At 36.5% G+C, this 21,169-nt stretch overlaps 1 protein-coding gene across 10 annotated transcripts in view; it reads left to right on the forward strand.

Annotated features, from left to right (window-relative positions):
* PTPRK (protein tyrosine phosphatase receptor type K) overlaps window positions 1-21,169 on the forward strand; it is a 582,916-nt gene that overhangs the window by 448,316 nt on the left and 113,431 nt on the right. For all 10 annotated transcript variants that reach the window (XM_056125869.1, XM_056125872.1, XM_056125873.1 and 7 more), the window contains exons 8-11: window positions 4,072-4,374; window positions 11,932-12,041; window positions 13,058-13,259; window positions 18,404-18,509. In XM_056125869.1, the coding sequence (XP_055981844.1) occupies window positions 4,072-4,374; window positions 11,932-12,041; window positions 13,058-13,259; window positions 18,404-18,509 (721 nt within the window). The remainder of the gene's footprint in view (window positions 1-4,071; window positions 4,375-11,931; window positions 12,042-13,057; window positions 13,260-18,403; window positions 18,510-21,169) is intronic.

Genomic DNA, 21,169 nt, shown 5'->3' on the forward strand with positions numbered 1-21,169 from the left:
TTTTTTTGTCTTAAGTTTCAACAGTTTTTTATTCTATTTATGTAACACTAATGATTGATCCTTTTTTTTAACTTATCATCATTACAAAATGAATGTAGAGTTCCTTTAAATCTATTAATATTGTATTACTTTCTATCCTCTATAGAGACCTAGAATGTATTTTTGTTGTTGATAGTTTGGAGTTATACTTGGCAATGCTCAGGGCTTATTCCTGGCTTTGCTGTCAGGGATCACTCCTGAAGGCTCAAGAGATCATACGGGGTTCTAGGGATCAAACTTGGGTCTGCCACATGCAAGGAAAGGACTCTACCCACTGCACTACCTCTCTGGCCCCCTGGAATTTTATTCTTTATATAGTAGGCAATTCATTTTTGTTTCAAGCTAGAAGGATGACAAGTTTAAAGTATTTTCATATAATTTTTGCTTCACATAGCTTATATTTTAATTAACCATTATTATGGCTGCTTGTGTATTTGCTATACGAATTGGTCTTTGTGATGCCTCTGTGTATCACTTGTGTCTGGGGCAAGTTTTTTTAGTAATTTTTCTTTAAATTATTTAGCACTCAGAATATTATTTGTGGACCCAGATAAATAGTACTAGAGACAAGGTGCTTGTCTTGTACACAGATAACCTGGGTTCTATACCTATACTTATATGGATCCTGAGCACTTCCAGGAGTGATCCCTATGCACACAGCCAGGACTTAGCGCTAAGTATTGCCACATGTACTACCCCTTCAGCACCCCCCACAAAAAAAAAACCATTTGTGGTCTCAAAGGACTGGAATGCATGCTTTGTGTTCCAGAAATTAAGTCCTGTTTTCTAGCAGATTACTGCCAGGAGTGAGTCCTAAGGAAAAAGGTAGATGTAATGCCTGAATACAATTTGCAGTGGCACAAAAAGAGAGTCAAAAATACACCCAGAAAGTACTTATGCCCATCTGTTTGTATCTTAGTGTAGTATGAGCAGGATTGCTTTTTTTTTTTTCTGTTTCCACTTAGTTTGACAGTTTAATAATTCCAACTTTGAGTGTTTAAATTTTTCTTTATATACTCATATCTTAGAAACGGAATGCAACTATTGCTCTAGCAGAAGAACAATTGATTTGGGTGAAAAACTTAATTTTATCATTGATCTCTTTATCTTTGATAGAATTTTGAATGAATTTTATTCTAGTAGAATAGTCTCATGTATTGCTATTTATAAAGACTAATGTAAAAATCAATGTGCATCTTGATTCCTGTTGTTGTGCAGAAGCCTTTGGTTCGATGCAGTTTCATTTATTTTTGCTTTTAATTCTCTTTTCATTGGAATCAGATAGCCAAAAACTTCTCTGAGCCAAAATCACAGTGTACCTTGCCAATGTTTTCTTCCAAGTATTTTATGGTGGGGTATCTTCCATCCAAAAATCTTTCATCTATTTCGCATTAAATTTTTGTAGAGTGCGAGGTAATGATCCAGTTTCCTTCTTTTTTATAGGAATCTAAATTGGGATTGCTTAATATTTTGCTTTTCTAGTTATTGTGTATGTTTAGAAATAGTTTGGTTTTGATTTTTTGCATATTGATTTTTTTGGCCTGTTGCTCTATCAGTTTTTTGAGTGGAGTCTTTAGGATTTATCTATGTGTACTTTTATACTATCTGCAAATGATAGTGTTATTTATTGAACCTGAATCTTTTTTATTTTATTTTGTTGCCTGATTGCTGATGTTGAATAGTAGTAGTAAAATAGATATCCTTGTTTTGTGCAGAATTTTAGAAAAAATATTTCACTTTTCACCACTTACTATAATAATAGTTGTAAGATTTGTCATACAGGTATTTAGTATATTGAAGTATGTTCCTTTAATGCACATTTTATTTATCTGTTTAATTATAAACAGATATAATATCTTATCTGAATCTAACTTTATGTCTGTTGATATGAGCAAATTGCGGGGGAGGTGAGGAATGTACTTCACCTCTCAGTGTTCAGGGCTTACTCTTAGCTTTGTGCTCAGGAATGAAGTAGAGTATGATGCTAAAGTATGATGAATCATGTGGGATGCTGCGGATTGAATCTGGTGTTGGCTGCATAGAAAGCAAGTGTCTTTATGGCTGGACTATCTCTCCATGGGCTAGAGGAGATGATTTTTAGGTATCTTTTCCCGGTGTGGTATATTTCATTTGTTGAACCATACCCATGAATAAACTCCACTTTGACATGGTGTATGAGCTTTTGTATTATTGTTAAATTTGGTTTGCTTAGTTTCAGTGAGAGACAGTCAGACAGAAAGACAGACAAAGACCTGTCTGCTTTGATATGATAGTAATATTCCTTTCGTAATAGGTGCTTGAGTAAGAGCCGTACATCCTCAATTTTTTGGAAGCGCTGAAGAAGGATAGTTTTGCTGCCCTCGCAGTCTGCAAAAAAATTCTTTTAATGGGACTGCTAGGCTTATCTTACCTAAAGTTCTGCTGCCCTGGTTGGCATTAGTGTCAAAGTCTGTGCTTTCATAATGGTTAGACTTAACAAAATGTATCTTGACCTCACTTTTCTTTTCCCACTGTGGGTAGGGATTGGGCCACCCCGGTATGGGCTCAGGACTTAGTCCTGGTTTTATGTTCAGGGATCACTCCTTGTACTTGGAAAACCATATGTGGTGCTGAAGATCAAATCTGATTCCCGTGTGGCACAAATGCCTTGCTGCTAGACTATTCATCCACTCTTCATCTCAATTTTGTGCCTAATGGCAAAAATGGCATAAAGCTAAACATACATTTACTGACTAGGTAGCCTATCTTTCTTCTTGCCCACGTATAGTGCTTAAGATAAACTATATAACACAAAAATGGTAGGGTAGGAGACTAGATATTGTGAACTCTTAGAAGTCTAGAAAATAGTATTGAAAGACTAAGTATTGGATTTTATGAAAGATTAACTTACAGATTTTATTTTGTATTTGTAATGTTTTAAATTGAATGACCAGAATATACGTCAGGTTGCACATTAACTATACTGACCTGGATTCTCAATATGGACTTACCATCTGTGTACCATGCTGGTTATTTTTATACAAATGAGAGTTTAACTTAAAAGTGAAAGTTTTTCAGACATCATAATTGGACTTTTTAATGTTAAAGGAAGTACCAGTAGTGCCTTCACCTTGCTCTTTAACTTAAACTCTTTGTCAATTGAATTTATTAAAGTTTAATGCATTAAATTGAATATTTTATTGCCATGCTGCATATTGGTTGTTTACCATATAAACTTTGCCATCACCATGACTTTCAGAGAGTAATTATTTTGATTAAGTTAGACGATTAGGGGAAGTCTTGCATGAGCGAGAATACACTTGGGCAGCAGTGATGAATGGACTAAAGTCTTTAGAGTGTTTCCTTCTGCCAGCATTCTCCAGTCAAATGGAAAATCACGATAGTCTGATTTGGGTGCTAGAGAAAGGATTATCAGACTTAAGTGTTTTCCTCAAAAAAGATAGAAAGAAATCTAGAAGGATAGACTAGAATATGAATTTCCACATGAGTTACTGTGTAATTTCTCTCAGATTCTTTTTTACTTTGATGAACAACATCATTACTGAAATAATAAATGTTCATTAATATCTGCGTCATTTTTGGTAAATGGTAGTTTAGTGTTACAATTAGACTAATTAGCATATAGCGTAGCTTAGTGACATGACAAATCATAGAGCAGAGCATGTTGACTCTTATTCATTATGATTTATTACCTAATTCCCTTGCTCAGTAATGACAAAAATAAAGACAAGGCATTGGGCAGTCACTACAGTAACAACTCCAAAGCTATTGTGACTGTATTAGCAGGTTCTTTTCTAAGTTTATGAATACTCTGGGACCTTGACATTTCACATTTCACTTCTTTTACTATTGGTAAATGTTTTTTGACAAAATTTTTATAATAACACCATGGAAAAAAGAAGGACTATGAGACTAAAGTAAGACTTGCAAATTTTTCTGTTAGTACTAGGTATGTCATGCTTAGTGTTTGAATTTTCCAAGATTTTTCACGATAAAGTTGACAGCTGTCTGTACCTTACATTTATTTTTCAGAACCTATGCGAACCCCCAAGACTTTAAAGATTGCTGAAATACAAGCCAGGCGCATTGCTGTGGACTGGGAATCTTTGGGTTACAACATCACTCGTTGCCACACTTTTAATGTTACTATCTGCTACCATTACTTCCGTGGTCACAATGAAAGCAAGGCAGACTGTCTCGACATGGACCCCAAAGCCCCACAGCATGTTGTGAACCATCTGCCACCTTATACGAATGTCAGCCTTAAGATGATCCTGACTAATCCAGAGGGCAGAAAAGAGAGTGAAGAGACGATTATTCAAACTGATGAAGATGGTATGCTCATGCTTCATTACTTTTAAAACGTAGCAATTTTAAAGTTCAGTTAAGTACTAAAAATTATATGCGTTTTAAATGATTTTCTCCAGTACCAGGTATTAAATTGACATCTGAGATTGAAAAAATTCCATGCTGATGTTGGCTATAGAAAGAGTTATCCTCAAAGTGCTTAATATTGTTCGCAAAAATACCCCAGTTCTAGGTGAAAAGTCTTTATTTTCTATTTATACATGTTAGAGAAATAGTAAGTATGCTTAAAGCTCTTATCAGTTGAATAAAAAGTTTTTTGAAAATTTTAATAAAGATCTTTCCTTCCTTCCTCCTTCCCTCTCTTCCTTCTTTCCTTCCTTCCTTCTTTCCTTCCTTCCTTCCTTCCTTCCTTCCTTCCTTCCTTCCTTCCTTCCTTCCTTCCCTCCTAACTTCCTTCCTTTCTCCCTCACTCCCTACTTCTTAAATATTGGGTACTAGGAAAGCAAATGCCCTGCCTGATGTACTATCTCGCTATCCATGATCACAATCTTTTATCAGAATTATCATGAGAAATCAAATGAAACAGTTTTAATTTTTATTCTATTTTATTAACCATGAAAGGTTCCTTTCTATTTTCCTTGACATTAAAAAATTTAAAGGGACATTTATTCTCTGTTTAATTTTGTTTTAAGTGGTGTCATGTACCTCTAAATATAAAATAATTCCACTGTTCATATCTTCACATCTGAAGGTCTTTTGCAGGTTTCAGCACATCATCACCCTCAGACATACAATTGAGTGGATTTACATTCCTGGTAATAGGACTGTGTTTTGCCTAATTTCTATATGTTTTTTCTGAATTATCATATACTAGGAACATATTTATATTATAACAGCATATACTTCTATAGCATTATAGTTTTATATAAATATGAATAAAAGGCTTTTCTGAATTCTATGATGTTTCACATTTCTGTATTCAAAAAGTCTGCAAATTATAATAAATTCTAATAAGGAAATGCATTCTTTTGATGAAAAAAACATTTCATTTTCAGATTTTCTTTTTATGAATGAAAGCCTGTAGGGTAAAATAGATGAGCTAATCTATTGAATTAAGGCAAAGCTGAATTGGGAGTCAGGAATCTCAGTTAAATCTGAGCTGTAAACCCTGCCACTAATAACTCTAATCCTAGGAAAACCTTTTCTAGTTCTCTAATTCTCTCCAATTTCTCTTGAAAACTTTAAAGTCGATAATCTCTAAGATTCTAATTCCTCCTAAAATTCTCCTTTAGCAGAAGCTTTAGTTCAGTGGTAATCCCTGACACGGCAAAAATAAGTAAATAAAATAATGAATAGAGAAAAGTTTTCCTGAAGACACTGTTAGCATAACTAAAATATTATATGGGTTTCAGAAAACAAGTATCAGTGTGTAAATTTCTCTCAAGTTCTGAACTTTGAACACAAATATAGCCAGATATACTAAACTGAGGATTAGGTATATGCCTCACATACAGCCAATTTCTGTTCCTTCAGTCTTACATACAAATGGTCCTCCAAGAACTGCCAGGAGTTATCCCTAAGCAGTAGAAATTGTGGCACCAAAAGAAAAAAAGTAAAAATTCAGATAATCTGTTTTGATGCTTATAATATAATTTACATAAAACTGGTTTAATATGCCAAAAGTTCTTGAAATTATCTTTATTACATCAAGATCTCTCAGTTGGAAAATTGATGACCCTCGTTTTATACATTTTTTGATAGAATAAGTGATGGCTCTTTAATATCATTTTGTTGAGACTTGAGAGAAACAAAACTATGCTGCACTGAAATACATGAAGTCATTCATTTTTAAATTTGAAAGACTAAACCTCAGACTATTTCATAGTAAATATTTTTTGTCATGTTTGAGGTATCACCTATTATGTTTAAACTTCACTTAATTGAAGTTTTAAGTTTTAAGTTTTTTATTATTAATACACCATGATTTTAAAAAGTTTTTATAATAAATTTTCAGACACAACAGTATTCTATCACCCATCCCACCACAAGTGTCAACTTCCTTCCATGCCAGTTTCCCTCCCACCACTCAGCCTGCTTCATTGACGCGCAGGTTTTTGGATTTTGTGGTTCTTACAGTGTTATTGGCTCTGTAGTTAAGACATACACCTACACCATACTTGTATACCAGCTTCATAAACAAGACCCCTGCCCCTCTGCCTTCACCTCTTTCCTCTTCTCTTTTCTAGTACATAAACATACAAACCCTCATTTTCAACCCCTATCTACTTAACCTTACACAAACCACATACCTTACATACATCTATGGCTAAGAATGTTTAGCATACTGTTTCATAGGTGAGTGACAGAATAAGAAATCTTTACATAGATTTGAAACTTTAAAATCTCACTTAAGGGGCTGGAGCGATAGCACAGCGGGTAGGGCATTTGCCTTGCACGCAGCCAACATGGCCGATACAAGTTCGATTCCCAGCATCCCATATGGTCCCCCGAGCACCTCCAGGAGTGATTCCTGAGTGCACGAGCCAGGAGTAACCCCTGAGCATTGCCGGGTGTGACCCAAAGAAAAACAAAAAATCTCACTATATAAAGTAAAATAGAAATTAAAATATTTGTATTGCTCTAGATTTTAGCACAGCGGGTAGGGCGTCTGCCTTGCACGCAGCCAACATGGCCAACCCGAGTTCGATTCCTCCGCCCCTCTCGGAGAGCCCGGCAAGCTACCGAGAGTATTCGATATGCCAGACACAGTAACAACAAAGTCTCCAATGGAGACGTTACTGGGCCCGCTCGAGCAAATCGATGATCAACGGGAGGGCCTTTACTTTGGGGCTGGAGCGATAGCACAGCGGGTAGGACGTCTGCCTTGCTCGCAGCCAACATTGCCGACCCGAGTTCGATTTCTCCGCCCCTCTCGGAGAGCCCGGCAAGCTACCGAGAGTATTCGATATGCCAAACACAGTAACAACAAAGTCTCCAATGGAGACGTTACTGGGCCCGCTTGAGCAAATCGACGATCAACGGGAGGGCCTTTACTTTACTTTACTTTACTTTACTTTACTTTACTTTACGGGATACACAAAGTTGTCCATGATTGAGTTTCAGTCATACACTGTTCTTACACCCATCCCTTCACCAGTATACATTTCCCACATATATGTGGTAGTTGGTGTGTGTGTGTATGTATACATATATGTGCATGTATATATGTGTGTATATATCTCCTTTTCATATTGCATTAAATCATTTTTTTAATATTTCACACTGTAGCACTGTCTTCCCGTTATTCATCGAATTTCTCAAGCAGGCCCAGTAATGTCTCCATTGTGAGACTTGTTGTCACTGTGTTTGGCATATCGAATACGTCATGGGGAGCTTGCCAGCTTTGCCATGGGAGTGAGATTCTCTGGGTAACTTGCTGGGCTCTCCGAGAGGGGCGGAGGAATCAAACCTGGCTCGGCCAGGCCACAAGGCAAATGCCCTACCACTATGCTATTGCTCCAGCCAGTATTTGGCTTGCTCATGGCTGATATTGCAGACCCAGGTTCGATTCCTCTGTCCCTCTCGGAGAGCCTGGCAAGCTACCGAGAGTATCTTGCCCATTCAGCAAAGCCTGGCAAGCTACGCATGACGTATTCACTATGCCAAAGACAGTAGACGTTACTGGTGCCCGCTTGAGCAAATCGATGGACAATGGAAGGACAGTGCTACAGCCAGTGCTAATATTTCACAGTATGCATATCACTTGATTAAAAGTAACTCTGGGCCAGAGAGATAGCACAGTGGGTAGGATGCTTGTCATGCACATGATTAGCCTGGGTTCAATTTCTGGCATCTCATATGATTCTCTCCCCCCACTCCCCCACCACCGATCCCCAAGCACCACCAGGATTATTTCTTGAGTTCAGAGCCAGGAATAACCATTGAGCATTGCCAGTTGTACCTCCCGAGCCTCCAAAAATACAGAACTTAATTGCCATGATATTTTGAAATTTGTCCTAAATATATCAAAATGGATTAGGACTCCTATTTTATAGAAAGAGTCTTATAAAGTGTTATTATTTGTTTTAATCTTGAAACTTTCCTGTACCATTTTATTTTAATCTGCTTTAAAGAGGTTTTTTATTATTACTATTAGTAGTACCATTATCGGTTTCAAAAATAGTATTAAATTACACATCATTTCATAGTGTGATCACAGTAAGGTACAATTTGTATTTTCTCTTTATTTTATGTACAAAATTAAATGAAGTACAAATTTCCTGTGAACTATTTGCATTTATCTATCTTTTAAGTCTACTGCAAGTTGGAGTATCTGCACACAGAATACTTGATGTGTCTTACACTCCCTAAGGATGTTTGGGCGGTTGGGGGGGGCGGGCGGCTGGAGCTGGTATGCAGAATACCCGAATCATAATCCGTTGTTGGAAAGATCAATGGATTATTATGGTATAATTAAGTCAGTTTTGCTAAATTATTGCTGCCTATATACATGGAAGAAAGAATAAATTATCAACCATCTAATAAGAGAATATAGTTTCATGAAATCTGGGAACATCCATAAATCATGAGAGCAAAGCTAGAATGATTTCCCACCAGAACCCTAAGGTAGAATTTATATTTAATTTATTGCATATATTTTTTAGTGCATGGGTAGAATTTTTTTGTATGAGATTTTGTTTTCATTTTTTAGTCCAGCATTCATAAAAATCAATATTATGACGTTAGCTTGGCAGAAAAGCCTGGTTTGGGGATATTTTGAGGGGGTTGAATAGAGTCATTTTTAAATATACATTTATTATATTTTAAAGGCTATAGTGTTTACTCAGCATTATCTTGCCCCACCCACATTTCATTTTTCTACTCTTTTCCATCTTGAGGGTGATATTTTAAAGGATTTAAAGTTTAAAAAAAATGCTGAACCAGCTCTCATATAAATCACAAGTAGAGGAATAAAAGTCAGCATTCTGTCTCCATTCAAAGTTGTTGATGTGGAAATGTGAAGCTACATTCCTTGTAATATAAAAACTGCTAGACTGGTGGTACTAGTAACTCCATTCTGTATTTATACAAACAATTATGATACAATAATAAATACATACAAATGCTGTCTGCTTATAGACAGACACTATATTCCTTAAGATTAAGGATGTTATTGAGTAGAGTTAGTCTGTTTCTATACCCTCAAAATACCTAATTTTCTATATATTTTATGGTTCAACTATTTGTAGCTCTTCCTCGTAGAAATCATTAATATGCTTCTCTCTTGTCCACTTTATTCTCACAAATTTTCCATCTTACAACTGTATCCTATAGGTAGTTGAATCCTAGTGACAAAGTACATCATATGAATGGATAGTAGAGAGATATTCACATCCTTGGGAGACAAGGACCGTTTTCAAACCAGGGCCCTGTAGACTGTCCTTATTTGGGAACTAATTGGCATACTTCCAATATTATGTAGTATTTGTTGAAATTTTATTTGGTAAACACAGGAAATAATTATGACTATCAAATAAACACATATTCAGTAATCTGATTGGGGTTTCTTCACCTACCCCAGCTCCTCTTTCTGAAAGATATATGGAGATGTAAAGAAATAGTTTTTTTTTTTTTAGAATAATCATTACACTATGTCATTTAAGTAGAGGGAGTAGGAAAACCCATGGTGACATCAGTAGATGCCACAGATGCCATATTGATGCATTGTGGATTCTCAGTCTTTGCCAACAACATAGTCTTTGCTAGTATTGTAGACCTGAGGATTGGGGGCTCGGGGGCATGGACATGAATGTTTTTAGTTAACTTCTCTCTCAGCCCTCAATTGACAGGTACATGAACATATTTCCTGAAGTTTAGTGCTGCCATATTTCCTGTTTACTGTGGGTTTCTTGAGGAATTTATTATTAATGTGCCAAAATTTTCTGGCTGTCCCAGGGGTCATGTAACCATTCATCTTCTCCTTGTATTTGAAATAAATCTTACTCTTTCAACATGTTCAGAATTTCTTGGTGCTGCCACCACGATGCAATTCATATCCTTTGATCCAGTGATTTTTAATTTATTTTGAACTGCACAAAATTGCTGTATACTCTAAAAATACATTTCTAGATAATGTCATGTGTGAAGTTCACTGAAACGTTAGATTAAGAAAAAACATTAATTAAAACTATACTTCTCCAATATTGGAGAAGGTATTTTCAAAAGAAGCACATTTTAAGCAAAGTAGCTTGGATAAGATATTTTTCAACTTTATCAGGACAGTAAATTGAGTGTATTTGTGAATAAATGGCAACTGTTTCAAATTAAATGTCTAGAATCAAAATACACGTTAGCCAAAGTATTTATCTCTGATGTTTTATCAGCAGAACCTGACACATTATTCATTGCTGTCATTGGATAGTATTGCTTAGATGACATTTGTAAATAAGGGCTGGAATAAAGGCTTTTTGTATCTTGTCATATCTGGGGACACTTCAAAACTAATTATGCTGATTATTGAGGTGTAAACAGGTCTGATTCTTATAAAATGATTTGATCTATAGCTTTAAAAAAGTGAATTTTATTTGAGTCTGAAGCAATGATACTTGAACTTATTCAATTTTAGTGGGAATTAGGGCTTCTCAAACAGTGTGCAAGAGGTCTGGAAACCTCACTGGCAATTTTTGGACAACCAGGGATTGTTGAATGGTGGTTTGGTACAAGAACCCAAGAATAAAATGTCCTTCAGTCCTGAAAAACTTGGGAATACACAGTTCACCCTGGTATTATTGAGGGTAAACCTTTTCATCTCCATTTTTTTCGGTTGTAATAATCAGAGCTGTCTCTTAAATCATACAAATTTAATAAGTATATCTATGAAAGTCACATTGACTTTTTTTTCCACATTGACTATTAATGGGCATTTTGGTTCAGTACAGAACTGTTTGATTTGGATTTTTAGTGTGAATTACTGTTTAATTCATTATTTTATGAACTTTATGGAAACTCTTTAGGGACTTATAATCTTCAAACAATCTTTCAGGGATATACAGCTTCGTTCTTGAAACAAATTACAAATGAGATTTTTTCATGTTATTAGAGTTATACCACAGAGGAAACTAGACTACAAAATTTATTCAAGTCTCTAAAGTGATAGAGTATTCTTTAAGTAAATGCAACTTTGCATTTTATATTCTCTACATAAAGGTTTTGTCAGCTGACTTTAAATTTTCATGTCCTTGCGGCCGGAAAGAAAGTATGGTGGGTAGGGCACTTTCCACAAGACCAACTCAGGTTCAGTTTCCGTCATCCTATACAGTCCCCTGAGCACAACCAGGAGTGATTTCGGAGTGCAGAGCCAGAAATAATTCCTTAGTATAGGAAGATCTAGCCCATTTTTTTAAATGAAAAAAAAACTGTACAAAGTAAATTTTCATATTATAAAATCATAAGTTTGTCAAAGAACTTACCTGATTTTGAGGGGCACATTTTAATTTATGTTCTGGCGGGGGTAGTTTAAGATGTCTTTCTAGCTACCTTACCTGTTTCTAATATAAATATTCTTATAACCACAAATTTTTGTAGTGCCTGGACCTGTACCAGTCAATTCTCTTCAAGGAACATCCTTTGAAAATAAAATTTTCTTGAATTGGAAAGAACCATTGGAGCCAAATGGAATTATTACACAATATGAGGTATGGGAAAATAAGGAATTCAGTTGAAATGTGCATTCAAAGTAGAGTTAAAAAAAAGTTAGAGGGAAATAAGAGGGGGAAAAGTGAAGATTAAAAGATCGAAACCATTAATGTTTTAATTTGCAAAATCCTTGATCTCAAGAATGAATTTTAAAACAGATTTTATAAGTGGATTCTTCTCATTCTTAAGATAAACAGTGTTTTGTTTTTGTTTTATCTGTTTTGATAAGGATTGGCCTTATCAAGTAGATTCCATGATAGTTTTAATGAATACTTTTTAAAAATAAAATTAAGAAACTGACTTCATACTTTAGGGCAGGCCACTGAATATCAGTTATTTCAAAATAAAGTCTCTCAAAAAATTTATCATTGTAAATTTGACTTTCAAAGCTTAATTTCAACATTAAATAAATTATTTTATTTTTAAATATTAGATGAAAGAAAAAGATCAGTTATTGAACAGATGTGTACTTCTAGTCTACGTTGTCAGTGCCGATTAAAGCATAAAGTACTTAAATTTTTAGTTCCTAAGAATGCATCATGGGATTAGGAATCACTAATTGAGTCTTACAGTTTGTAACTGCATTATAAAACTCGGAATATCATTTACATAAAACTTATTATATATCTTGAAAAGCCATAAAATAGCAGTGAAAATATTTATTTATTGAACACTTTCTGTGTTATTAAGTTCACTTAAATTTTGTATGTATGTGTGTTACATTTAAATAATGATAATCCCTGGATGTAAAAAAATAAATGTATATGGATCTTGTTGGATCTATATAGGTATATCTGCAAATAACTACATAGATATATGCAAAATTACCCATTCAACTAAGTATGTACAAATGCATACACAAGTAATTGCTATAGAATGACAATAAAAGACCTTATCAGAATAAAAAAGAAAAAATCTGCAGAGATGCCTTTGAATACTTATTTATTTAAGGGGGGTTTATGTAGATTTTATTATAGTGTATATTGGATATGTAACAGGAATATACTTTCAACAGGTCAGCTACAGCAGTATAAGATCATTTGATCCTGCAGTTCCAGTGGCTGGACCACCACAAACTGTATCAAACTTATGGAACAGTACACATCATGTCTTTATGCATCTCCATCCTGGAACCACCTACCAGTTTTTTATCAGAGCCAGCACCGTCAAAGGCTTCGGGCCAGCCACAGCCATAAATGTGACCACTAATATCTCAGGTATGCAAAGGATTTTAAAGTCAACAGCATTCATTGTAATAGCATCCTAGAGAATCACATGCACACCAAGTATTGTTCATCTTGCTCATTGAGTCGTTAGTATAATTCTTCATTATTGAGGGTACTTCAGAGAATTGTCTTGAATACAGATTAATATCAGCAAATACATATAAATCTCAGTTATACTTTTAATTGAGAGTAGTCTTTTAATTTTTCTTTCTGGTTTTAATTATTTTTATTAGGATAATTACATTTTTTTAAAATGTCATTTAGCGATAGCACAGCGGGTAGGGCATTTGCCTTGCACGTGGCCAACCCGGGTTCAATTCCTTCGTCCCTCTCCAAGAGCCTGGCAATCTACCACCCACACGGCAAAGCCTGGGAAGCTCCCCATGATGTATTCGATATGCCAGAAACAGTTTCACAATGGAGACATTACTGATGCCCACTCGAGCAAATCGATGAACAGCAAGAGGACAGTGCTACAGTGCTATTAAATATTCTTTCAACAATAATTTTTTTAATTAAAGGTTTAAAATTGTTCTACTAAAAATGAACTGGTAATTTTTAGACAGCTATTTTTTCCACTTTAGTTGATAAAATCCTTTTTTATGAGAATACTAAGATAACTCAAGTTTCATGCAAAGGAATTGTGACCTATTGGATTAGCAGATTTTATCATGGAATGATTTTAAGTTTTCTATTATATTAAAATATTTTAGCCGAAGAGAAGGACAACATGGAGGGCGGGATCCACAGATCCCGAAGGAAAAAAAAAAAAAACAGGTTCCAAAAAGAGCCGAGATCATCGGGAAATCCCAGATGGGGTAGGTACCGCATCCCACCTCCCCCAGATGGAACCCCGGTGACCAGAAACGCGGCCGCGCGACATCTCTCTATATACAAAGTGATCCATGGGAAGTAAACCACCTAACGTTTCTCTCTGAAAATCATAGCTAAGCTTTGAGCACGGCCACAGCCCCAGAAACACAAGTACTTAATGCATAACCCAGCAGCTTGGAGCAGAAAAGTGAACGGGTTATGTGTTAACCCAGGCCATCAAGTCTGCCAGAGGGGAAAGGGTGTTGGTCCCTTCCGCCCTCCCCCCTCTGGAAAGAAAGGTGGCGGCCACATGGGAGCCTTGTGGACAGCAGGTATGAGCTGGGGGTGTGGGGGCGACTAAAACCTCATGGGAAGGGGGGCGTTCCGGTCCGTCCTTCACGCCCTACCGAGGCCACCAGTTGACCCCCACGAGTGGCTCTCCAGCACGGCCACAGCCTCAGAAACACAAGGATTTAATGCAGAACCCAACAGCTTGGAGCAGAAAAGTGAACGGACTATGCGTTAATCCAGGCCATGAAATCTGCTGGAGGGGAAAGGGTGTTGCCCCATTCGCCCTCTCCTCTCTGGAAAGAAAGATGGCGGCCACATGGGAGCCTTGTGGACAGCAGGCATGAGCCGGGGGAGTGGGGGCGACTAAAACCTCATGGGAAGGGGGGCGTTCCGGTCCGTCCTTCACACCCTACCGAGGCCACCAGTTGCCCCCCACGAGCGGCTCTCCAGCACGGCCACAGCCCCAGAAGCACAAGGACTTAATGCAGAACCCAGCAGCTTGGAGCAGAAAAGTGAAAGGACTATGCGTTAATCCAGGCCATCAAGTCTGCCAGAGGGGAAAGGGTGTTGCCCCATTCGCCCTCTCTTCTCTGGAAAGAAAGATGGCGGCCGCATGGGAGCCTTGTGGACAGCAGGTATGAGCCGGGGGTGTGGGGGCGACTAAAACCTCATGGGAAGGGGGGCGTTCCGGTCCGTCCTTCACGCCCTACCGAGGTCACCAGTTGCCCCCCATGAACGGCTCTCCAGCACGGCCACAGCCCCAGAAGCTCAAGGACTTAATGCAGAACCCAGCAGCTTGGAGCAGAAAAGTGAAAGGACTATACGTTAATCCAGGCCATCATGTCTGCCCGGAGGGGAAAGGGTGTTGGTCCCTTCCGCCCTCCTCCCTCTGGAAAGAAAGGTGGCGGCCACATGGGAGCCTTGTGGACAGCAGGTATGAGCCGGGGGTGTGGGGGCGACTAAAACCTCACGGGAAGGGGGGCGTTCCGGTCCGTCCTTCACGCCCTACCGAGGTCACCAGTTGCCCCCCGCGATTGGCTTTCCAGCACGGCCACAGCCCCAGAAGCACAGGGACTTAATGCAGAACCCGGCAGCTTGGAGCAGAAAAGTGAAAGGACTATGCGTTAATCCAGGCCATCATGTCTGTCCGGAGGGGAAAGGGTGTTGCCCCAGTCGCCTTCTCCTCTCTGGAAAGAAAGATGGCGGCCGCATGGGAGCCTTGTGGACAGCAGGTATGAGCCGGGGGAGTGGGGGGGCGACTAAAACCTCATGGGAAGGGGGCGTTTCGGTCCGCCCTTCACGCCCTACCGAGGCCACCAGTTGCCCCCCACGAGCGGCTCTCCAGCACGGCCACGACTCCAGAGCACAGAAACCAATTTCTTAACTATCTGACTTTCAGTATAAATACTTCCAGGGTCAATAAGTAAAATAGCAGAAATCCAAAACCAACATTTAATTCTTGAACCCAGCTGTAGAAAGCAAATCACGTCACAATGCTTTTTCAGCATGTCTGATTTGGGGGGGGGGGGGGGTAAACTCTAAATAATAGTGGTGAATCTTTTATTGAAACAATGAATCTAATCAAAGCAGATAGAGTGTTAACTAGAATTCATCTGCCCCACAGGGAGTGGGAGGGGTGGGGGGTGGGGTTTTATTGGGGTTCTTCATGGTAAAAAAAAAAGTATTGGTAAAGGGAAATGTGTTTGATATTTGCATGACTGAGACCTAAACCTGAAAGCTTTGTAACCTTTCCCAAGGTGATTCAATAAATAAAAAAAAATATATAAAAAAAAAAAAATATTTAAAATAAAACTTAGATGTTAAAAAATTCAGAATAGACATGGCAGAAATGTTTAATGATGAACAATACTACTCTTATACAATATGAGTAAAGGTAAAATAAACTTACAAATTAATCAGTCTGTATGTTAACATATTGCTGGATGATTCAGTAGTATTTATTTTCATAATATAACAGTATGAAATTTTAGTTATATGTATGACATACATTTATCTTAATAATCATAAATATTTAAGATAAAAAAACTACAAGGTAGTATAAACTTGGGAGATATTACATTGTTAACTTCTAGCAAAAATTTAATCAAGTTTAACTGATTGTCTTGCTGACAGAGAAATACATCTGTGAACAATCTTCTCAAATACAAACTGAAATTATATCATGACATGACAATGCATTCTACTTGTTCACCAAACTGAAATTATTCCATGCATTTCTATTCTCTTTGTTTCTCTTTTCCTGGAAGTGTTAGAAACTGAATTCAGAATTTCACACATGTGAGGGATGTGCTTTTGTTGTTTGAGACATGCTTCTGGCATACATCACTCGTCTAAAATTTACTAAGTTTAGAACGTTTTTGTGACAAAGTGAAAAAATCCATATTTGTTTGAATTTATCATAATACCAGAGGAAATGGGACAGAGAGACAAAGCATGGGATCTATTAAAGCAGCAGACCAAGGATCTTGATTATCTGCCATTGTTTTGATAAAAATCTATTTATACTTAAGCTCTGATAAAAGAACTCCCAAATGCTCAAAAGTAAAATAGCTATTTAAGTAAAATAGCTATTTTAGTAAACATATTCAACATTACTGTAGCACTGTAGCACTCCCGCCCAGGATATATAATAAATTACTAGAAAATTCTATTTGGTGATACCATGGTATAGTAATATAGATTTCCCATTACTAATATTCTCAGTGCCTTCTAGAAATCATTTTGGATATGCTTTGAGAGAATAAAGTCCTTCAGAACTTATTTCTACAAATTTTTGTGAAGTTTGTAACACTGAGAGCATTGAGCAAATGGATTTTAGTGAGTCGTGATTTCTTATTGACCACCTACTTTGATCATTTAACATTTTCTTTACCATAATTTTTGATATTAAGACTCTCACTCTTGAATAATGTGAATTCTTATTTTTAGCTCAGTAAATTCCAAAGACCATGTTTCTTTTATCTTTACATTTACAGCATTTCTCATAAAATTGAACACATTTTTGCATATTAGTAAATGTTCAGTGAGTGAATAAAATGCAAATGTATTAGAATCCATTTATTTCTGTTATTCTGTTAATGCACATATCCCACTGGTTATTAAATCAATTAAATATAATTTTTAAGTAGAAGTCATTTAAAACCATTTGAAGTTTAGGGGATTTTGTTGCAAGATTATAAAATAAATACTTAGATTATTTGTAATTTTCTTCCTTTTAAGAGTTTGGCAATGAATGTAGTATTTTGTACTACATAAAAACTAAGATTTTCAGTCATCTTCACCACAATCCCTTATCGTTCTATTGTGACCACCATCATAAAATAATCTTGATGCTGTTGCTCCACTGATATTAGAGCCTAAACAGTGCCCTCTAACTATGCAGTACTTTATCTCAGTTCCTTTAGATGCTTTTTCCTCAGCACCATAAGCACTCTTCAGAACATCTAACTCTGTTCCTCACATCTCATCATTGCTTATTTTCAAGGACTCAAAATTAAAGGCTCAAGCATTTTCCCCAAATGTCTGGTCTGTGTTTCCCAAGTTCACAGATTATTATTTAAATGTCAGCAATATACTTGGCTTCATCTCTTTTGCTGCTTTAGGCGTTTAGATTAACAGAGTTTGTTAATCCACAAAATAGGGTCTATGGTAGCACTGTAGCACTGTCCATCCGTTGTTCATCGATTTTCTCAAGCAGGCACCAGTAACATCTCCATTGTAAGACTTGTTTTACTGTTTTTAGCATATAAAATACATCACGAGGAGCTTGCCAGGTTTTGCCGTGCGATGAGATACTCTCTGTAGCTTGCTGGGCTCTCCGAGAGGGGCGAAGTCGTGTGCAAAGCAAAAGCCCTACCCACTATGCTATCACTCCGGTCGAGGTTCTAATGGTAGATAATTAAATAATAAATTTATTATAATTTAATAAGTCCCTTAGATTAATTTTTTTCTCACACTAAACAAAATATATTTTCACTAACTGAATCTTTTCCTCTTTCATCTCTTACCAGCTCCAACTTTACCTGACTATGAAGGAGTTGATGCCTCTCTCAATGAAACTGCAACCACAATAACTGTATTATTAAGACCAGCACAGGCCAAAGGTGCCCCTATCAGGTAAGGAGGAGGGAAAAATAGTAGTTAAAGGAAAACAGTAGTAGGAGAGATTTTTCTCACAGTTGCTTAGCATGCAGTGAAAATGCCTATTTTTAATAAACGTTCACTTGACTATTACTGTTGTGAAGTCTTTGATTTTGTTTTCTTTTGTTTTTGTTTGCCCTTTCTTTGGACAGCACCTGACTCTATACTTGTAGTTCAGGGTAAAACTCTTGAGAGCTTGGGGTCTTTTTGTTGTAGTTCAGATATTTATGAAAATGAACAGCTCACCTCTCTGTGCTATTTGTTTCCATTTTTGTTTCTTTTTTGTTTCTGGTGTATGACTCCCTAATTTTAAATGATATTGGAAAAAGAGTTTTTTTCTTTTTATTTCGCTTTTTCTTTTGGTTCTACCTTATGAGCTTTGAAAGTATTTTTCAGAAATAGAATGAGAAAAGTATTTCCTATCTAATGCATTAAATCTCTTATGAATAATTTCATACAAATGATTGAAAAGCAAAAGCTCTGAGAAAATAAAAGGAATATAGTTGGAAGAATTGTAGCTCATGTGACCTAATAATTCCAAAAGTACTGTTTATCTGAATGGAGTTCTATAGTAAATATTAGAGTTAAAGTACTAAAATTAAACATTAAGTTTGCTGCTTCTTTATCTTTCCAAAATTAAAATGTCCTATGTTATCCTCATCTTGCAGAAAATTTATGAGCCATATTATTTCAGGAATTGAATCTCATTACTCAGTGATTTTAATCTTTGTGCATTTGTAATTAGGTAAATGTTCAAAATTCAAGCAAGTTTTTATAAACTTTTTAATACTTTTGTTTTAACTCTTTTTTTAATAAATGAGGGCATACAAATGGGTACAATATTTCTTGAGTGATCTCAAATTATTTATGAAAACAAGTAAGTACAATATTGTCTTTTTATGGTAAATACCCATATTTAAATTAAGGAACAGATATATTAGTCTTTCAAATATACTTATATCACTGGACAGAAAATATTTTTCTTTGTTATAAATTCAACATCAATTAAAAGAGCAAAAACCACACAGGAAACTCTTTTTCCTATATCATGTAAAATTAGGGAGTCATACACCAGTGGAAAAGTGAGATGACAAAATACAATTGCATTACAAACACTTTCAAAGTAACTTGGATATGCAAAGTAAGAATATAGTGCTAATCATGATTGGTACGCAAGTCTTAATGCTGATCTAAAGAAAAAAGTAAAAATACCTGCTTTCAGCATCATTTTCTATTGACAAGTAATCAAGATCATTCACAAGTTCCTACCAAAGATAAGATTTGCTTTGTAAAAATTCAACTGTCTCTGATATTTCAATTAACTGGCAGATACCTGCATCTACCTTCTAAGCATTAGATAGTGAACACATTCAGCTTCATTTAATGTAAGATGCAAACAGTGATATTTTTACTGTATAATTGTGCTGCAAAATATGTAACTTATGACTGAATTGTCATTCTTTAATCAAATTATTATCTAAATATAACTAACCATATGTTAAGTGTCAGAAGCTATGCTAGCATTGTAAATCAAAATTTTAACAATCAAGATAAAGCATAGAGCTTGTGCCAGAATTTGTCATGAATGATCATAGATGCTTATACCTTTGAAAACTCATTGTTTAATAACTAATTTTAAGGAAACTTTGTAAAGTTAGTGAATATTTACTAATAGCACAGTTTTTTATTAGTGAATCACCATGAGGTACGTACAAACATTCCTACTTGCATTTCAGTCATACAATAATAGAGTATCCGTCCCTCCAACAAGTGCCCATTCTCCACCACCAATAATCCCAGTATCCCTCCCACCCCCCCCCCCACCCCATCCCCTTCCTCTCCACTCCGCCTCTGTGGCAGGTCATTCCCTTTTGTCCCCTCTTTCCTTTTGGGTGTTGTAGTTTGCAATAGAGGCATTGAGTGGCCATTATGTTCGATCTATAGTCTACATTTATCATGCATCTTTCAACCAGAGCGGGTCCTCCAAACACTCTATACTTGGTGTTCCCTTCTCTATCTGAACAGCCTTTCCCCCCAATATTTGAGGCCAGCTTTCAAGCCATGGAGTAAACCTCCTGGTTCTTGTCTCTACTATTTTTGGGTGTTAATTTCCCATTCTGTTACTGTATATTCCATAGATGAGTGCAATCTTTCTATGTCTGTCTCTTTCTTTCTGACTCATTTCACTTAATATGATACTTTTCATGTTGATCCATATATATATGCAAACTTCATGACTTCATCTTTTCTAACAGCTGCATAGTATTCCATTCTGTAGATGTACCAGAGTTTCTTTAACCAGTCATCTGTTCTAGGGCACTCAGGCTTTTTCCAGATTTTGGCTATTGTAAACAGCACAGCAATGAACATACAAGTGCAGATGTCATTTCTATCATGCTCTTTTACCTCTCTGGGATATATTCCTAGAAGTGGTATTGCTGGCTCAAATGGGAGCTCAATTTCTAATTTTTTGAGAATCATCCATACTTTTTTCCAAAAGGGCTGAACCAGTCAGCATTTCTACCAGCAGTGAAGGAGAGTCTCTTTCTCCCCACATCCGTGCCAACACCAATTGCTTTTGTTCTTTTGGTGGTGGGCCAGTGCGATGATATCTCTTTGTTGTTTTGATCTGCATC

This window comes from Sorex fumeus, unplaced genomic scaffold (genome assembly GCF_029834395.1).
Source record: "Sorex fumeus unplaced genomic scaffold, SorFum_2.1 ptg000061l, whole genome shotgun sequence".
Lineage (NCBI taxonomy): Eukaryota > Metazoa > Chordata > Mammalia > Eulipotyphla > Soricidae > Sorex > Sorex fumeus.